At 43.0% G+C, this 13,984-nt stretch overlaps 1 protein-coding gene across 1 annotated transcript in view; it reads left to right on the forward strand.

Moving 5' to 3' along the window:
• HACD2 (3-hydroxyacyl-CoA dehydratase 2) overlaps positions 1 to 12,225 on the forward strand; it is a 109,169-nt gene extending 96,944 nt beyond the window's left edge. Inside the window, exons 5-7 of the mRNA XM_036243281.1 lie at positions 1,243 to 1,364; positions 4,167 to 4,345; positions 9,134 to 12,225. Of these exons, the coding sequence (XP_036099174.1) occupies positions 1,243 to 1,364; positions 4,167 to 4,345; positions 9,134 to 9,216 (384 nt within the window). The 3' untranslated portion in view covers positions 9,217 to 12,225. The remainder of the gene's footprint in view (positions 1 to 1,242; positions 1,365 to 4,166; positions 4,346 to 9,133) is intronic.
• The last annotated feature ends 1,759 nt before the right edge of the window (positions 12,226 to 13,984 follow it).

Raw genomic sequence — 13,984 nt, forward strand, 5'->3', positions numbered from 1 at the left:
TCTCTTGCTCTTGACAGTATAAAATTCTTATTATTTTTAGAAAATAGTAACTGCATTTATGAAATTCTTTGTCAGAGCAATTTAGTTAATGGGTATGTAAATGACTGCGTATTTCATATCGTGTAGGTGGATCGCTCCATGTACACTTTCTGAGGAAGAATATAAGTGCTAAAAACTATTAACATTGCAAATACAAAGAAGCAGAGTTAAGGTTAGAATGCCATACCTTTGTTGTATTAGATGTTAGGAGTAAGACATAAGATCCATCTTATAATTAAAATTTGTTTGGTTTGCTCTGTGGAATTTCTTCCTCAAATTCAACTCCAACGGCCCTTTTTGGATGCAAGAAAACGTAAGTGAGTTGCAGTGTAAAATTGTTTCTTATGCCTAGTTTTCCAGCACCAAGGATTATGGTAAACCTAGCTGGGGTGGGTGGGAAGGAGGTGTTGAAAGTTCAAACCACACCAGTAGATTTTCATGCAAGATTTGCAGTCTGAGGTATCCAGTGAGAAAATCTCTTTTAAAAAAAAGAAAAGAAAAGAGAAAAACACCTAAGGGGCTCTTTTAGAAGTTTATTACTTTTTCTGCATGAAAACAACTTTATAGGAGGTTAGGAATTCCAAAGCTCTGCTGGCTTTAGCTACTTACTGTGATGAGCATGGAAGCTTCTTTAATCCTTAAATTAAACCAGGCCTCGACTGGGGGACGGGGTCACCAGTAGGAGACAATGATTGGGCCTTGCCTCTTACATAGTCTCCAGCTCTTCCCTCACCTGAATTCATCCTACCCAGTGAATTAGCCTCATCTTCAGTTGTGTTTTAATCATTACATTCCTCTTCCTTAAAATTTTCTCAGGTTCCAAGTTGTCTTGTTAATGGATACCAAGCTTTCCACCAGTTTTGCCCTCTACTCTTCTTATCGAACCACTAGCATCAGTTCACATTCTCCTCATGTTAATTTCTGTTTGTGGGTTACAGCTCATACAATTCTCAGTCCCTGTGTCTCCCACTCATCAGTAAGCTGAGTTCCTCTCACTTGCTTGCCTCTTCTCACTTGGCTTTATACCCAGTTGTTGTCATTTGTGTGGCAAGCTCTTTCTGTGCTGTGCTGTGGCACTAAGGGTAGAGACCAGGGGCTGTGTCCACCAGCTCTGTAAAGAGACGGGCGGGGGCGCGGGGGCTGCACATAGTGAGTGCTTTTTGTTATCAAATGTTTTCTGCTTTTATTTTCCTTTTCCTCCAGGTACAGAGTGAAGACAGTGTCCTTCTGTTTGTTATTGCCTGGACAATCACAGAAATTATCCGCTACTCCTTTTATACATTCAGTCTATTAAACCATCTGCCTTATCTCATCAAATGGGCCAGGTAAAGAAGTACAGGGAACAAAGACAAACTTTTGAAAAGATCTATCACTGCAGTAGTGTCTAAATACTGCCTCTAAGTTCCTTAAAAAAGTTGTAAGAGACAGGGGTTGGGTAGAAATCTTGTCTGTAGATTTCATCAGGATAAGGAGGAACTCTACTTAGTTTTGATTATAGAAATACTGTTTTAAATTTTTTTATATTTGTATTTTTATTGAATCAATTCTTTTCAGATAAATTATTCAATAGCGATTTGCTGTAACAGCCCTTTTTGTTCGTATCAAATTTTACTGATGATCTTCTGTCGTTATGATGGTTTATGGACCAAGTCCATTTCTCCTAGTCTCAATTTTGTCAACAGCTATGCCTCTTAAATTAATTTCTAATTAATAGTAAACATTAGATGGCAGTTTAGCTTATTATCAGTTTATTTTATTTTGATTATTTTTACAATAATATTCATTATGAATTGGATAAAAGGCCAACAGTTTGTGTTTTTATCTGAACTGACCCATGAGACAGTTGTAAGCAGTTTTCCGCACTGAAAAAGACTATGGGGAGGATTGACAAAGCAAAAGGAGCAACATTGTAGTTAGGGCCCAAATGCCTCATTTCATGGAAGGAAAATAGTGGTTCTTAGACAGTTTATGAGTTCTGTGATTAAATTAGAGACAGACCAGTTGTTTGTGACATTTCAGGTATGTGGATTCCTTTATTTATGTATTTATGTTTAAATTTTATTTATTTTTGCAGTAAACATTTTTATTAGGAAAAGGAAAGAATGAGAAAAACATAGGAGTTTCTACCAACCTGGGCAGGCATTATGAACGCAGTCTGCCTGGTTATAGGGAAAGTTCATTGACTTACTATTGAAGAATGATGCTTTTGTCTCTGTTTTCCATGGCTTTTGGGGAATTCTTCCTTTTTCACCACCCTCCTTAGCACAGCTGAGGTTGGCAGTGGAGAACATGTCTTCCTTCCATCGTCACAGATTTCTCAGCACAATTCCTGTACCTGGGATTTTGGAGCCCAGTGCTCACTGCCATCCACAAACAGCAGACAAAGACTTTTTTTTTTTTTTTTTTTAATGTTTATTCATTTTTGAGAGAGAGAGAGAGGAAGGGAGAGAAAGATAGAAACATCGATGTTAGAGAGACACTGAGCGGCTGCCTCCTGCACGCTCCCTACTGGGGATCAAGCCCGCAACCCAGGCACATGCCCTGACCAGGAATCGAACTGGGACCTCTCAGTCCATGGGACAACGCTCAATCCACTGAGCCACACCAGCTGGGTGACTTTTTATTGTTTTTTTTTTGTTTTTTTTTTTATTAAAGTGTAGTTGACACACAAATTATGTATGAGTTGCAGGTGTACAACATAGTTGTCAACTAATTATATACCTTACAGAGTGATCACCGCAATAAAATTAGTTATCTGTCACTGTACAAAGCTATTACGATTCTATTAACTATAGTATTCCCTATGCTGTACATTAGTTACATCCCGTGACTTATTTTATTTCCCTTCACCTTTTTCACCCACCCCTAGTCCCTCCTCTGGCAACCATCAGTTTGTTTTCTATGTCTATGAGTCTGTTTCTTTCTGTTTTGTTTTGTTTGTTCATTTGTTGTTTTTTAGATTCCACGAACAAGTGAAATCATATTGTATTTGCCCTTCTCTGTTTGACACAGCATTTAGCATAATATTTTCTACAGCCATCCATCAAAAATGGCCAGATTTTATTCTTTTTAATGGCTGAGTAATATTTCATTATATATAATCTTTATTTACCTATCAGTGGACAGTTAGGTTGCTTTCATATCTTGGCGACTGTGAATAATGCTGCAGTCAAAGCCTTTTTAAAATCTGAGCTGATGAGTTCTTTAGCAATACTTATACCTCGAAATGATATCCGATTTGTTCCTTAGGACAAACTTCTCTCTGAATTCTTTTTGCAACATAGAAAATTTCTTTTTAAAGTGAAAGAAAGTGTGTAGATTGTCCCAGGTGATAGTAATTGTAGTTTGGTGGTGTTGTTTTTTTAAATATATTTTTATTTATTTCAGAGAGAGGGAGAGAGAGATAGAGATAGAGACATCAATCAGCTGCCTCCTGCAGGCCCGCAACTGGGGATCGAGCCCAAAGCTGGGCATGTGCCCTGACCGGGAATTGAACTGGCAACCTCCTAGTGCATGGGACAATACTCAACCCACTGAACGACACCGGCCAAGCAGTAATTGTAGTTTTTTTTACACTGACAAATTACATAATGACCAAAAGCTCTTACGAATTTTTAATGTTTCTTGAATTAGCATATATTTCAGTTTGTACACTAGCGTGTACAGACATTTGAATAATTATAACAGTGCACACACATCGACTGTGCTGTTTTCTGTCTACAGGTGAGATTTTGTGTACATTGTTAGGGATTCCTAGACACATGCTCCAACATCTTCCCCCAGCTCCCTGCAATGACCCATCTCAGCTCCCCACCCCATGGGGTAGGTTCAGGATAGCCATGATTCAGTGCCCCTACTTGACCAATATTTGGCATCACCTCAGTTATTTTAGGGAGTTGTTTGAGGCTGATCAAACACATTTATTTTATTTTAGATCATTCAGAAATATCCCTGCTATAGGCCCATTCCAAAAACTGGCTTGTAAAACCTGAACTTCAACAGTGGGTCAACAGAACAATGTATAAACATTAGCTTTCTAAGAGACCAGTGCTGACTAGAAGGGTGGGAGTGGGTCTTTCTGCTAACTGGCTTTGAGCCTCAGTAATGAGCATTTTGTTTTGTTTTAGGTACACACTTTTCATCGTGCTGTACCCGATGGGCGTGTCAGGAGAACTGCTCACGATATATGCTGCTTTGCCTTTTGTCAGACAGGCTGGCCTGTACTCCATCAGTTTACCTAACAAATACAATTTCTCCTTTGACTACTATGCATTCCTAATTCTGGTAATGATCGCCTACATTCCAGGTAAGTAAACAGTTATGCATATATTTACCTGTTTTAAAAATTGTCTCTACAGTAGCTAGAATTAAATGCCTTTGGTTGTTTTTACACAATATCCAGGTAAATGTACATCTGACTTATTGGAACTTTTTGCTGGTAGTAGTTGTGGAAAGATGACTTCTTCTCAGTACAGCTGCCACAATGCAGCCCTTCTCAGTGTGTGGGTTGAACCCATGAGCACCAGCATAGGTAACTGTCTGTTGGAGAAAAGAACCACGTGGAAAACAAAAAAGCCATTAAAGCCTTACCTTGACTTTTTCTGTTTCTCAAGAACTGCTCATTATGGTGTCGGAAAAACATTGTGAAGAGATTGTTTTGCATTTTTACTATATCAAAATAGGTAGTTGCTTCATGTATAAGGAGTCAGTAGTTAACTGGAAACAAATAGCAAAATAAAAACAGATTATTTTTTCTATAATTCTTAATTTCTTGTTTAGAAACAAGCACTAAAACCATCTGAACAGAACACAGTGTTCTCTCCAGGCTGGCTCCCAGTATTTCACGGAGCCGCTAAGGCCTGTCCTGGCTACGCAGAGGTGCCTGTCCGCGTACCCGTCAGACAGACGCCGTGTGTGAGGCTTCTGTGAAGTGAGGCCTGTTTGCTGAAGAAGAGTTGTTCGGTCCTTTTCTTGAATTCTGATGTTCATTTGAAACCCTGTGGTTGATGTCCGATATCCAAGAGGATCTTGTTCTACCCAGGGACATGGGTTTTCCTCCTTTACCTGTTCCTGTAGCCATTGTGACTGAGTCTTATTTTAGTCTATAAGGTGCTGTCTTCTCCTCTTACCCTCCAGTTAAATTCAGACAGGAGGGTTGGACATTCCTTCAGCCCTCAGCAAGAAGCACCCTAACAGCGATATGCGGTGTGTTCGTGTCCCTCTGGAAAACTGCATTCCATGCATTGTGCAAAACCTGATCCCAATTTTATATGAGCGTTTATCTCGGATACGATTCTGCTTCACGATGTATTTCCCACTCTGCTAACTCTCAGGTCCTCCTCTTTGGTGCTGAAATCATGATGGCTTAACTTACAGTTTCTTACCTGTCTAATATTGTTCCCTAAGAGATTCATCTTCCAGTCTCCAGAGCAACAGCCCTTCACCGCCACTGTGCCACACGAGAGGAACATGCGTTACCTCAGTTAGCGGGCACTACAGGACTTACGTAAATTCAGCCAAAGGTTTTGAGTAAACAGATATAGATGCCATTGTTGGGAAACTGAGAAAGAGTCAAGAGGGTAACATGAAACCAAATCAATAACAAGATGCTGCCACATTACCAGAAATCAGGGGTCACTGCAGGGCTTCTCGCATGTCAGGGAAGAAGGGCTGCATCCCCAGAACAGCTCGGGGGCAGCCTGCGCCTCTGCACCTCTCGTCCTTCTCGTGTGCTGGTGGCCAGCCAGGGCCCAGCCTTGGCCTCTGCCTGCCGACCTCATGACACAGCGAGGGGCCTGGTCGCACAGGCAGCCTCCCCAGTGATAGCGTTCCTCCAGGGAAACAATCTCAGTTTTGTGGGGTTTCCTTCTTGGCTTTAAAATAGAGGAGAGAAAACACAGACCTCAGCCAGCTGTCTCAGAGAGCTGGACGGACTTCTCACCAAGTCTGCTTTCTTTGCCTCCATTCCTCCCCCTTCCATTTGCAGCCTCCTTTGGTAAGAGACCTTGGATTGGCTGAAGTCTATAGCCTTTCTTTTTCAAGGTGGCTTAACTCGTGTAGACAAAGAATAGGGGTTGATTTCAAATAAAGATTAAAAGATTTCCTCCTAATCCCTGACTCCCCACCTAGCTCAGGATGGCAGCCCAGACCAGATCCCCCGCTACAAGGCCCTGCGTCTGCTGGCACCTGTGCTTCTGGCCGGGGCCAGTTGCCCTGGGTGTGTTCACTAGTTTAGGTGCTAATGTTGAGACCAATTTGTACAGCTCATTCCAAGCCAACTGCACATTTCTGTCTTTCCAAAACTTAGTATTTATTAGAAGAAATGCAGAATTAGGAGAGGTTACTATTGACATGTTGTCTTCTCTACCAAATTTGGTTTTCTTTATCTATAGAAAGATACATACATACATAGACAGGCAGACATCTCATAAAGCAGCTCCTGTTTGTATGGTCCTGGCCCGTCACTGCGTGGGTGCACGTGCAGCCTACATTGCGGCCCTGCGCCCTGGCCCCAGGTGTGTGCTTGTGTCGGGATGTGTGGAGTCTTTGCAAGGTGCTCCTCCCTGCTCTGCTGCACTGCGTCTTCAGGACTCAGTCAGTGCCTAGGTCCTGCTTACATTTGCCCTCCCCGCGTTGGTGAAAAGTGTTTATAGAGTGAGGGTATAAACAGGCTGAGAAGCAATGATGTAGGGTGAGGACACCAAGAAACTGTGCGCTCCGGGTTGTCAGTAACCATAACCACACCTCTGGTTTCTTAGAGAAATGGAATGAAACTTGCCCCGGGCAGAGCATTTCCAATTGCTCTAATCCTTCAAGTCTTCCTCTCCCCAAAGAAAAAGAGAGCCCGTCTTCTTACAGGAAGGTGGGGACAGTGGCACCCACATGCCCCCCACCCCAACACACCAAGACATGCACACACACAGCAGCCACCTCCATTCTGTGTGTTCTGAACTGGGCGCACAGAAGCTAGAAGTCTAATTGGCCTGTTGTCAAGTTGAGGTTTTCTTAGCTCAATGTAATTAAAAATAGTAGCCATGAATCTGAAATTGTTTCAGCCATTATAGTTGAGTTCAGCCTGAACGTGTGGGTCATTCAGGTGGAGGCCGTGTTATCCAAGCTCTGGTCACCAAGAAGTCAGTGTTAGAGATGTAAAGAACATCCAGCCCAAGCGTTCCCACCCCACACACATTGCTTTCTCTTGGGCTCCAAGAAACCTCCGGAAGATGTTAGAGAACGTGACATCTGCCCTCTGATTCTGACCTCTGCCTCCTCTGGCAGCCAGCAGGCCCCACCTGCAGGGATGAAGGTACACTCGCCATCTTGCTCTAACTGCCACTAAGGGCCCACGGAGTGGCTTGTAGGTGCTGCTGTCCCTCCCACCCGCAGCACTAGCTGTGAGGCTGTCACCGCCCTGTCGGGTGTTGTAATCAAATGCAGCCAGAGGAGAAGTCCTCCGCCTACTTTGCCACAACGTTTCCTTCACTGAAGCGTATCTGTAGAAATGTGACTAGCCCCACGTTTTTAAATGATTACAATTAGCATTCCTTACAGTTTAATTATATCTTTACTTCCAGTTTTTAGATTATAGAGCTTGTCAAATTTTCTGGCGCTCATACCAAAATAGTTCTCTCACTGTTGAATTATATGCACAAGCTGGTCTTTTCTGTGAATAACTCTATACCAGCAAATGGTGAGCGGAGTGGTTGGCAGCCCTGTTCGGCATCGGGCCTCCTCTGCAGTTTACCGGCTCTGTGTGCACATACCCACTGGTGTCTTGGAGTACTTTGGGAGAACCATTTGAAATTTGTTCAACTTGGAACCCATTTAAAAAGGGAGAAACTGTCAGAGAGAGTTGGCAGTACTAGAAATTACCTCCCTCAAAATACAGGTTATTGTCTAAAAAACAGACTGGAACTGTTGAGAAGGGGAGGAAAGGAAGGATATTTTACACCCAAGACCATCTCACTTGAGTTTCTACATTGCTGTTGAGTCCCCTCAACACAAGGGCTGCTCGCAGTGCCCTTGGAAAGGCCAGACAGTGCGCTGCATCTTCCAGCAAGGACGTAGCGGCACGGGGGATGGAATCATTCTTGGCTGTGGAGCGAGTCACATGACGCAGGCTTTAGCATTGCTGCCCCATGTGCTCAGTGCCAGGAAACTGCTCCCCCAAGTGCTCTCTCCCCCCAGTTCCAAATATTCCCTAGGGAGGCAGTACCATCCAGTTCATTTGAGAACTATTACTTTTTTGTTGTTGTTATTAATCCTCACCCAAGGATATTTTTCCATTGATTTTTAGAGCGAGTGGAAGGGAGAGGGAGGGAGAGAGATGTGAATGAGACACATAGATTGGTTGCCCTCCTTCACATACCCCTGCCAGGGCTGGGGATCAAACCTGCAACCCAGGTACGTACCCTTGGCCAGAATTGAATCTGCAACTCATTGGTCCATGGGCCGACGCTCTATAGCTGAGCCAAACTGACCAGGGCTGAACCATTAATTTAAAAAGTAATCTATAAATTGCCAAAAACAGAACCTTCAGTGCCTACGATACGGGCTGTCTTTTCATGAAAACTTTTCCTGCACGCAGACCTGTCTTAGCTGTGTTCAGATGGAATGCTGTGGCACTCCCCTTCCCAGCCTTCCAGGGCACAGACCTGCCTTCCCCAGGCCCAGAGCTGGGCTGAGCTCGGAGATCTGCAGGGAAACCCAGGCACGTCGCCTGCCCTCCCTGTTGAATTCCTCCTCTGCAGCCCGGATAGCAATTCCATCACTAGAATTCTTCACCGGGTTGTTGTGAAATCAGAGAATGAGTGTGAAGATAATAAGACTGTAAAGAATATTATTGTGTGGTGGCTCTGTGGCATCTTGACTGGTATTGATAGTGACAGTAGTTTCCACACCAGTCTTCCCCCGTGGCTGACACAGGAATAGGTGGGTCTCTGTGTTTCTTCCCCTTCACCAAGCCCACCTTTCACCTTCCTTGGCTGCTGGAGGACCAAGTAGTCAGAACGTCCCGGAGGACTTAACCATGTGCTTTAAACAGAACGTGCAGTTTTAAATGGTCTCCTTAACCTGTTCTTTCTTTTCTTTCCAGTTTTCCCCCAGTTGTACTTCCATATGATACACCAGAGAAGAAAGGTCCTTTCTCACACTGAAGAACACAAGAAATCTGAATAGTTCCTGTTTCCTGCACCCCTCCAAAAAACAACATTTTCAGTGACAAAACAATGCTGCAGACTTTTTGAGTTCCCTATACATTTAATAAAAAATAAGTAATAACTATTTTTAAAATATTAAAAACAAAAAACAAAATCCAGTGTCACACAGGCCTGGGATTTTATAAAATAAAACAAAAGCTATTACATAAAACATCCTGGCCAGTCCATTCAGATTCAGCATGCTTTTTCAACCAAAAGTTTCCAATATTTATGATGGCGCTAGACAGGAATTTGGCATTTTCTACCCTCCTGATTCCTTCATGTATCTGATAAACAAAGATCTGTAACACTGAATGGCTGAGCTGCAGTCGGAGTGGGGAGGGTGCTCCAGCTGCGCGTCCGGCTCGCGGTGGGGTTCTGTTTCAGTCTGCAGCGTGGCCGGCGTCCCCTTTCAAAGTGCTTGACTGCATGCTGGAAAGTTTGTGTTTTTGCAGCGGCAAACTTTGTTCTCTGGAATGCTCTGAAGTTATGGCTGGGACCTTTTCCCTCATGTCTAGTGAATGAAATGTGCAGTTTGTATGTCTGCGAAGCTTTGGGGTAGTTCCTATAATCAGAAAACAGCTAGAACCCTTTTGTTTGTTTTCAATTGAGTCATAACTGCCTGCCACTAAGAAACATGCTTGAGTTTAATAAGTATGTGTACATTGTAGAGAACCTATCTTATCTGGGGCTCAGCCTCACTCACATTTTAACAGAACGACCGTTCTCAGAAAGGGAAGGTCTCGTCGCTAGTGAAAGACAAGGGCGTTTCCAGTACCGGTCTCAGACCCTCCGAGGGTGATTTGCCAGCGGCTGCTCTCGTTTGTGGCCCTGAAACCCGGCTAGTCCCAGGGGTAGAGGGTCTGTCCAGGGAAACACTTGGAAGGTGTTACTCCAGAAGTGTAGTCCAGAATATTCGGGAAGAGGTTTCTACACCCTTACTATTTTATTTTAAAATTTTCATGGAACTCTTCTGTTTGGATGCTTTTCCTAGTTTTGGCCTTCTGTAATTCCCCCCACCAAGTCCAGAGGCTGTGAAATGGTCCAACGGCAGTCGTGAGCTAAAAGCAGTATCATCCCACATGTCAGAGCAGCCAAGAAATACTTTGGTCATATGGACATTGTCTCATTAACATCATGTCTTTGTACCATTTAATTGCTCAACTGTGTGTTTAAGACTCCTCACGAAAGGGTAGGATGAAACCTGAAGCCCAAGTTCGGATGGGTACCAGATTTTAACAGGGTGTTCTTTGTGGAGCCTTTTTTTCCCTTTTTTAAAAAAATTGGTTGATCTTTAAAACTTTAAAAGTCTAGCTTACAGAATCATTATCATTTAAAATATAATTGCTAATATCAGAAGAGTGTCATAATAGAAAACTAATTTTTTAAATGCTTATTTTCGTAGAGGCTTGGAAGTTAATATAAGAAGAGAGTAAAATATGCAGCCTAAAATGTGATGCAGGCAGATATGTGATACATTATTTTTTAATTAAACAGTAAAATTCTGCTTCTAAAAGTCAGCACCCTTACCTTGGGCATGTTGAGATTAGACTCTATTCTTGTACTTGATAAAATATGTGGGGAAGATTGTATTTCATGCTTTTTCTCTTTTTATTTTTTCAAAATGTATTTTTACTATAAAATAGAATCAATTTGGGTTATATTAGCCTTATTACTTAATTTGGGTAAGATTGGTTTTGGTTGTGCGGAGATAGACGATGGAATGGAAAGGGCAGGTTTTCTGCTTTGCTGGAGTGGTTGTATTCAGGCCTCTGAACTGTACTTTGTCCCTGTGCATGAGAACCATCTGTGGCAGAAATTGTGGCAGGAGCACCGGAAACGATCCCCTTCCCCAAGAGGGTCTCAAACCCAGTGTTTATTTTTGTACATCAAACATTTAAAGTGGTTATGGCAGATTAGTAAGACATGCCACCATGGCCTTCAGTCACTTCTCAGTAACTGGTTTCTTTAGCTCCAACATAAATTAATTTTTCCTTTGAAGTGGTGGCATTCTTTTATGAATTGAGACCACCTAACCCCACCAAATGTCCCATCTTCTTATATAGTGTAAATGAAGAAGGTGGTGGTCGGTGGGTGTTGTGTCAGACTTACAGTGTTCATTTCAGGGCATCATCTGCCCAGCTGTCCCCTGAGGGGATGCTTCAGACCCCCTGGGGGACCACCTGGCAGAGACTGGGGGCGTGTGCCGCAGTGCTGTGCCCGCAAGCTGCTGGTTTGCACCTTGCTGTGTCCTGTGTGCTGAGGTTGGATCGTTCATTTAACACGTACTCCCTGTGATCAGAGGCACCGTGGAGAAGTAGTCACGGAATAAAGCACCATCCTCCCAGACGAGAACCTTCCTCTGGCAGACTTCCTACAGAAGGGGTGGCGGTCGAGAGGCCTGTGAAGAGGGTGCCCTCATTTCCACTTGTGCTTTTGGTTGTTCGTTTGTAATAAAAGGTTGGCGTGGAAATATTTTCAATTCTGAGTTTCAGATAAAACATTATCAAACATCAAAATCAGTACATACTGCTCCTTTGAAATTTGGGTAAAAATTTATATGACCATATATAGTCATTTTGTATTTTTTTCTATGTTGTGAAAATCAAAATTGTAATTTTATAAGTCTTTGATTCACTACAATTCTCTAATTTAAATGTATTTTTTGTATATTTAGAAATAAGGCATTCAAAGACTATGCTTAACTTTCTACGCATGCATTTGGGAGCTGTTTTTACCTGGTAATGTTAATGTAGTAATAAGTCATATTCATAAAATACTGATCTGTGTTGCATTTCAAAATAAACTCGTGTGTGCTCTGCCTGGATTTGAAATACTGACCAGTGAGTTTAGTGATTTTTTTCCATTAAATTAGCCTGAAAGTGGTGGTGTGGGAATATGGACGAGATTCAGTTCTGTTACAGATTCTAGCTCTTTTGACAGTTTTAAAATGTATCTCTGCTCATCGTAATGGTTCTGCACTCACAGGAAAAATAGACACGTTATATTAAGAGGTTTCCCAAAAGTCATTCCTCCTGGCGGTCTTCAGGCTTACCAAGCCTGTCCCCAACTTGCTGCGGAGGGACAAGAGGGAGTCCTCACGAAAGTGACCAGGGAATCCAAGATTGAGGACCCTTGTCGTACAGTGTTTCTTTTTTACTCGAACTCTTCTAATGTAAGTTGAAAGCGGAAATACTGTAGCCCAGCAGTGTTCATACTATATTCAAATACCTGCTCAGGGGTCAAGGACCTCGTCCTGAAAATGCCTCCGCATATAGGACAGTCCTAGATGCTGCTTTACGCCCAAAGTCCTGGAAGGACTCCGGCTGGGCGCTCGGTCCAGCCGCGTCCCACCAGCTGGGTCCAGACCCCGGACCTTCACCTCACAGTGACGGCGCTGGCGCTTTCTAGCTACTTCGGGTGATTTCTGTTCTCTGCCTCTGACAGTCGCATGCCCCCACCTAGTCTACGAGGTCTTCCTTGGACTTCACTGTCCTGGTCTCCAAGAATGTGGTCTTTCTTCCAAAGGGGAACATTTTCTTTCCAAATGCTGTCTGATCACAGTTTAGGTGTTACCAGCACAGTGGTTAGTTAGAACCACGTCACTCATACAGAGTCTGATCTGTTTCAGAGATAGGCTTTTATTTATGAAAAGAAAGTTCCTGCAACTGAGACCAGATGGTGAGCAACCCAGAAAAGACCACTTTTACAAACTGCAGGTGGTAATGGAAACCAGGGCTCTCTGATTTGTCATTGCCCTATTTTGTGGCAATTACATGTACTGTTACCAAAAGCCTAGCCAGGGGAATGCCGTGGGCATGATTAGGAGCCTTGCTGTTCACACAGTGTTCCAAAAAGGCTGCTGTGTTGTTCTGTCCCTTTAACAAGAATGAAAACTAGCTTCGCAATTTCTCATATTCTTTTAAAATTCCAGTCTTACAAGTAGACTGGCTCATTGTCATACAGTTTAGTGGAGAAACTGTTCTAAGCAACTATTACCAAAAATAGCCATACCTATTAACATTCCACTGCGTGCAACCGAGAACCAGAGTTAGAATAGAGCTGTGTGGTTTTTGACCACTTTCTTTTAGACATGTGAGGGACTATTTAATCTTTCTCCCCCAAATGTATTAGAGAAATGCCCCTCAGGGGTAGGTCTCATTATCAAAAATTATCCCTTTCCCCACAAAATGCATTTCACCCTAAAAGTCTCATTTGAAGAGCAAAAATAAAATATGTGAGAGGCTGTGTACATAAGCACCTCATGCTTGTTTCGTAAATCTTTTTAGTATTTGGAAATTGTGTTCTGCTCCCTAATTCCAGAACATAGACTTATTACCATGGCAGCTCTTTTTCATGTCTTTGACCTTGGTGGGTGCAATCCAGAGACCTTTCCAGGATGCTGCACTCTAGTGAAAGCCCAAACGTCATTTCTGCCTCCCATGATGTTGTAGCTGGGCTTCCCCACTGGGGGGCAGCACCTCACCAGTGATCCGGGGCCTTGGGAGTAAAAGGAGGTTTGGGAAACCGCTTCAGCCCAAGGACTAGGAAGAGGCAGAAACACACACTAATGAAAATGAATTAGAGATCGCAATTGTCCATATAAAGTAAAGGCAGTTGGATCTCAGCATATTCTGGAGGGGCACAGGAAATAACACATTTTTTAGAGCAAAGAAACCAGCTTGGATGTGTGCTAGGAGGCTCCATCTATTCTGCCACTACAGAGCCCTCCCCGGCATGGGCCCTGC

Source organism: Molossus molossus, unplaced genomic scaffold (assembly GCF_014108415.1).
Source record: "Molossus molossus isolate mMolMol1 unplaced genomic scaffold, mMolMol1.p scaffold_m16_p_5, whole genome shotgun sequence".
Lineage (NCBI taxonomy): Eukaryota > Metazoa > Chordata > Mammalia > Chiroptera > Molossidae > Molossus > Molossus molossus.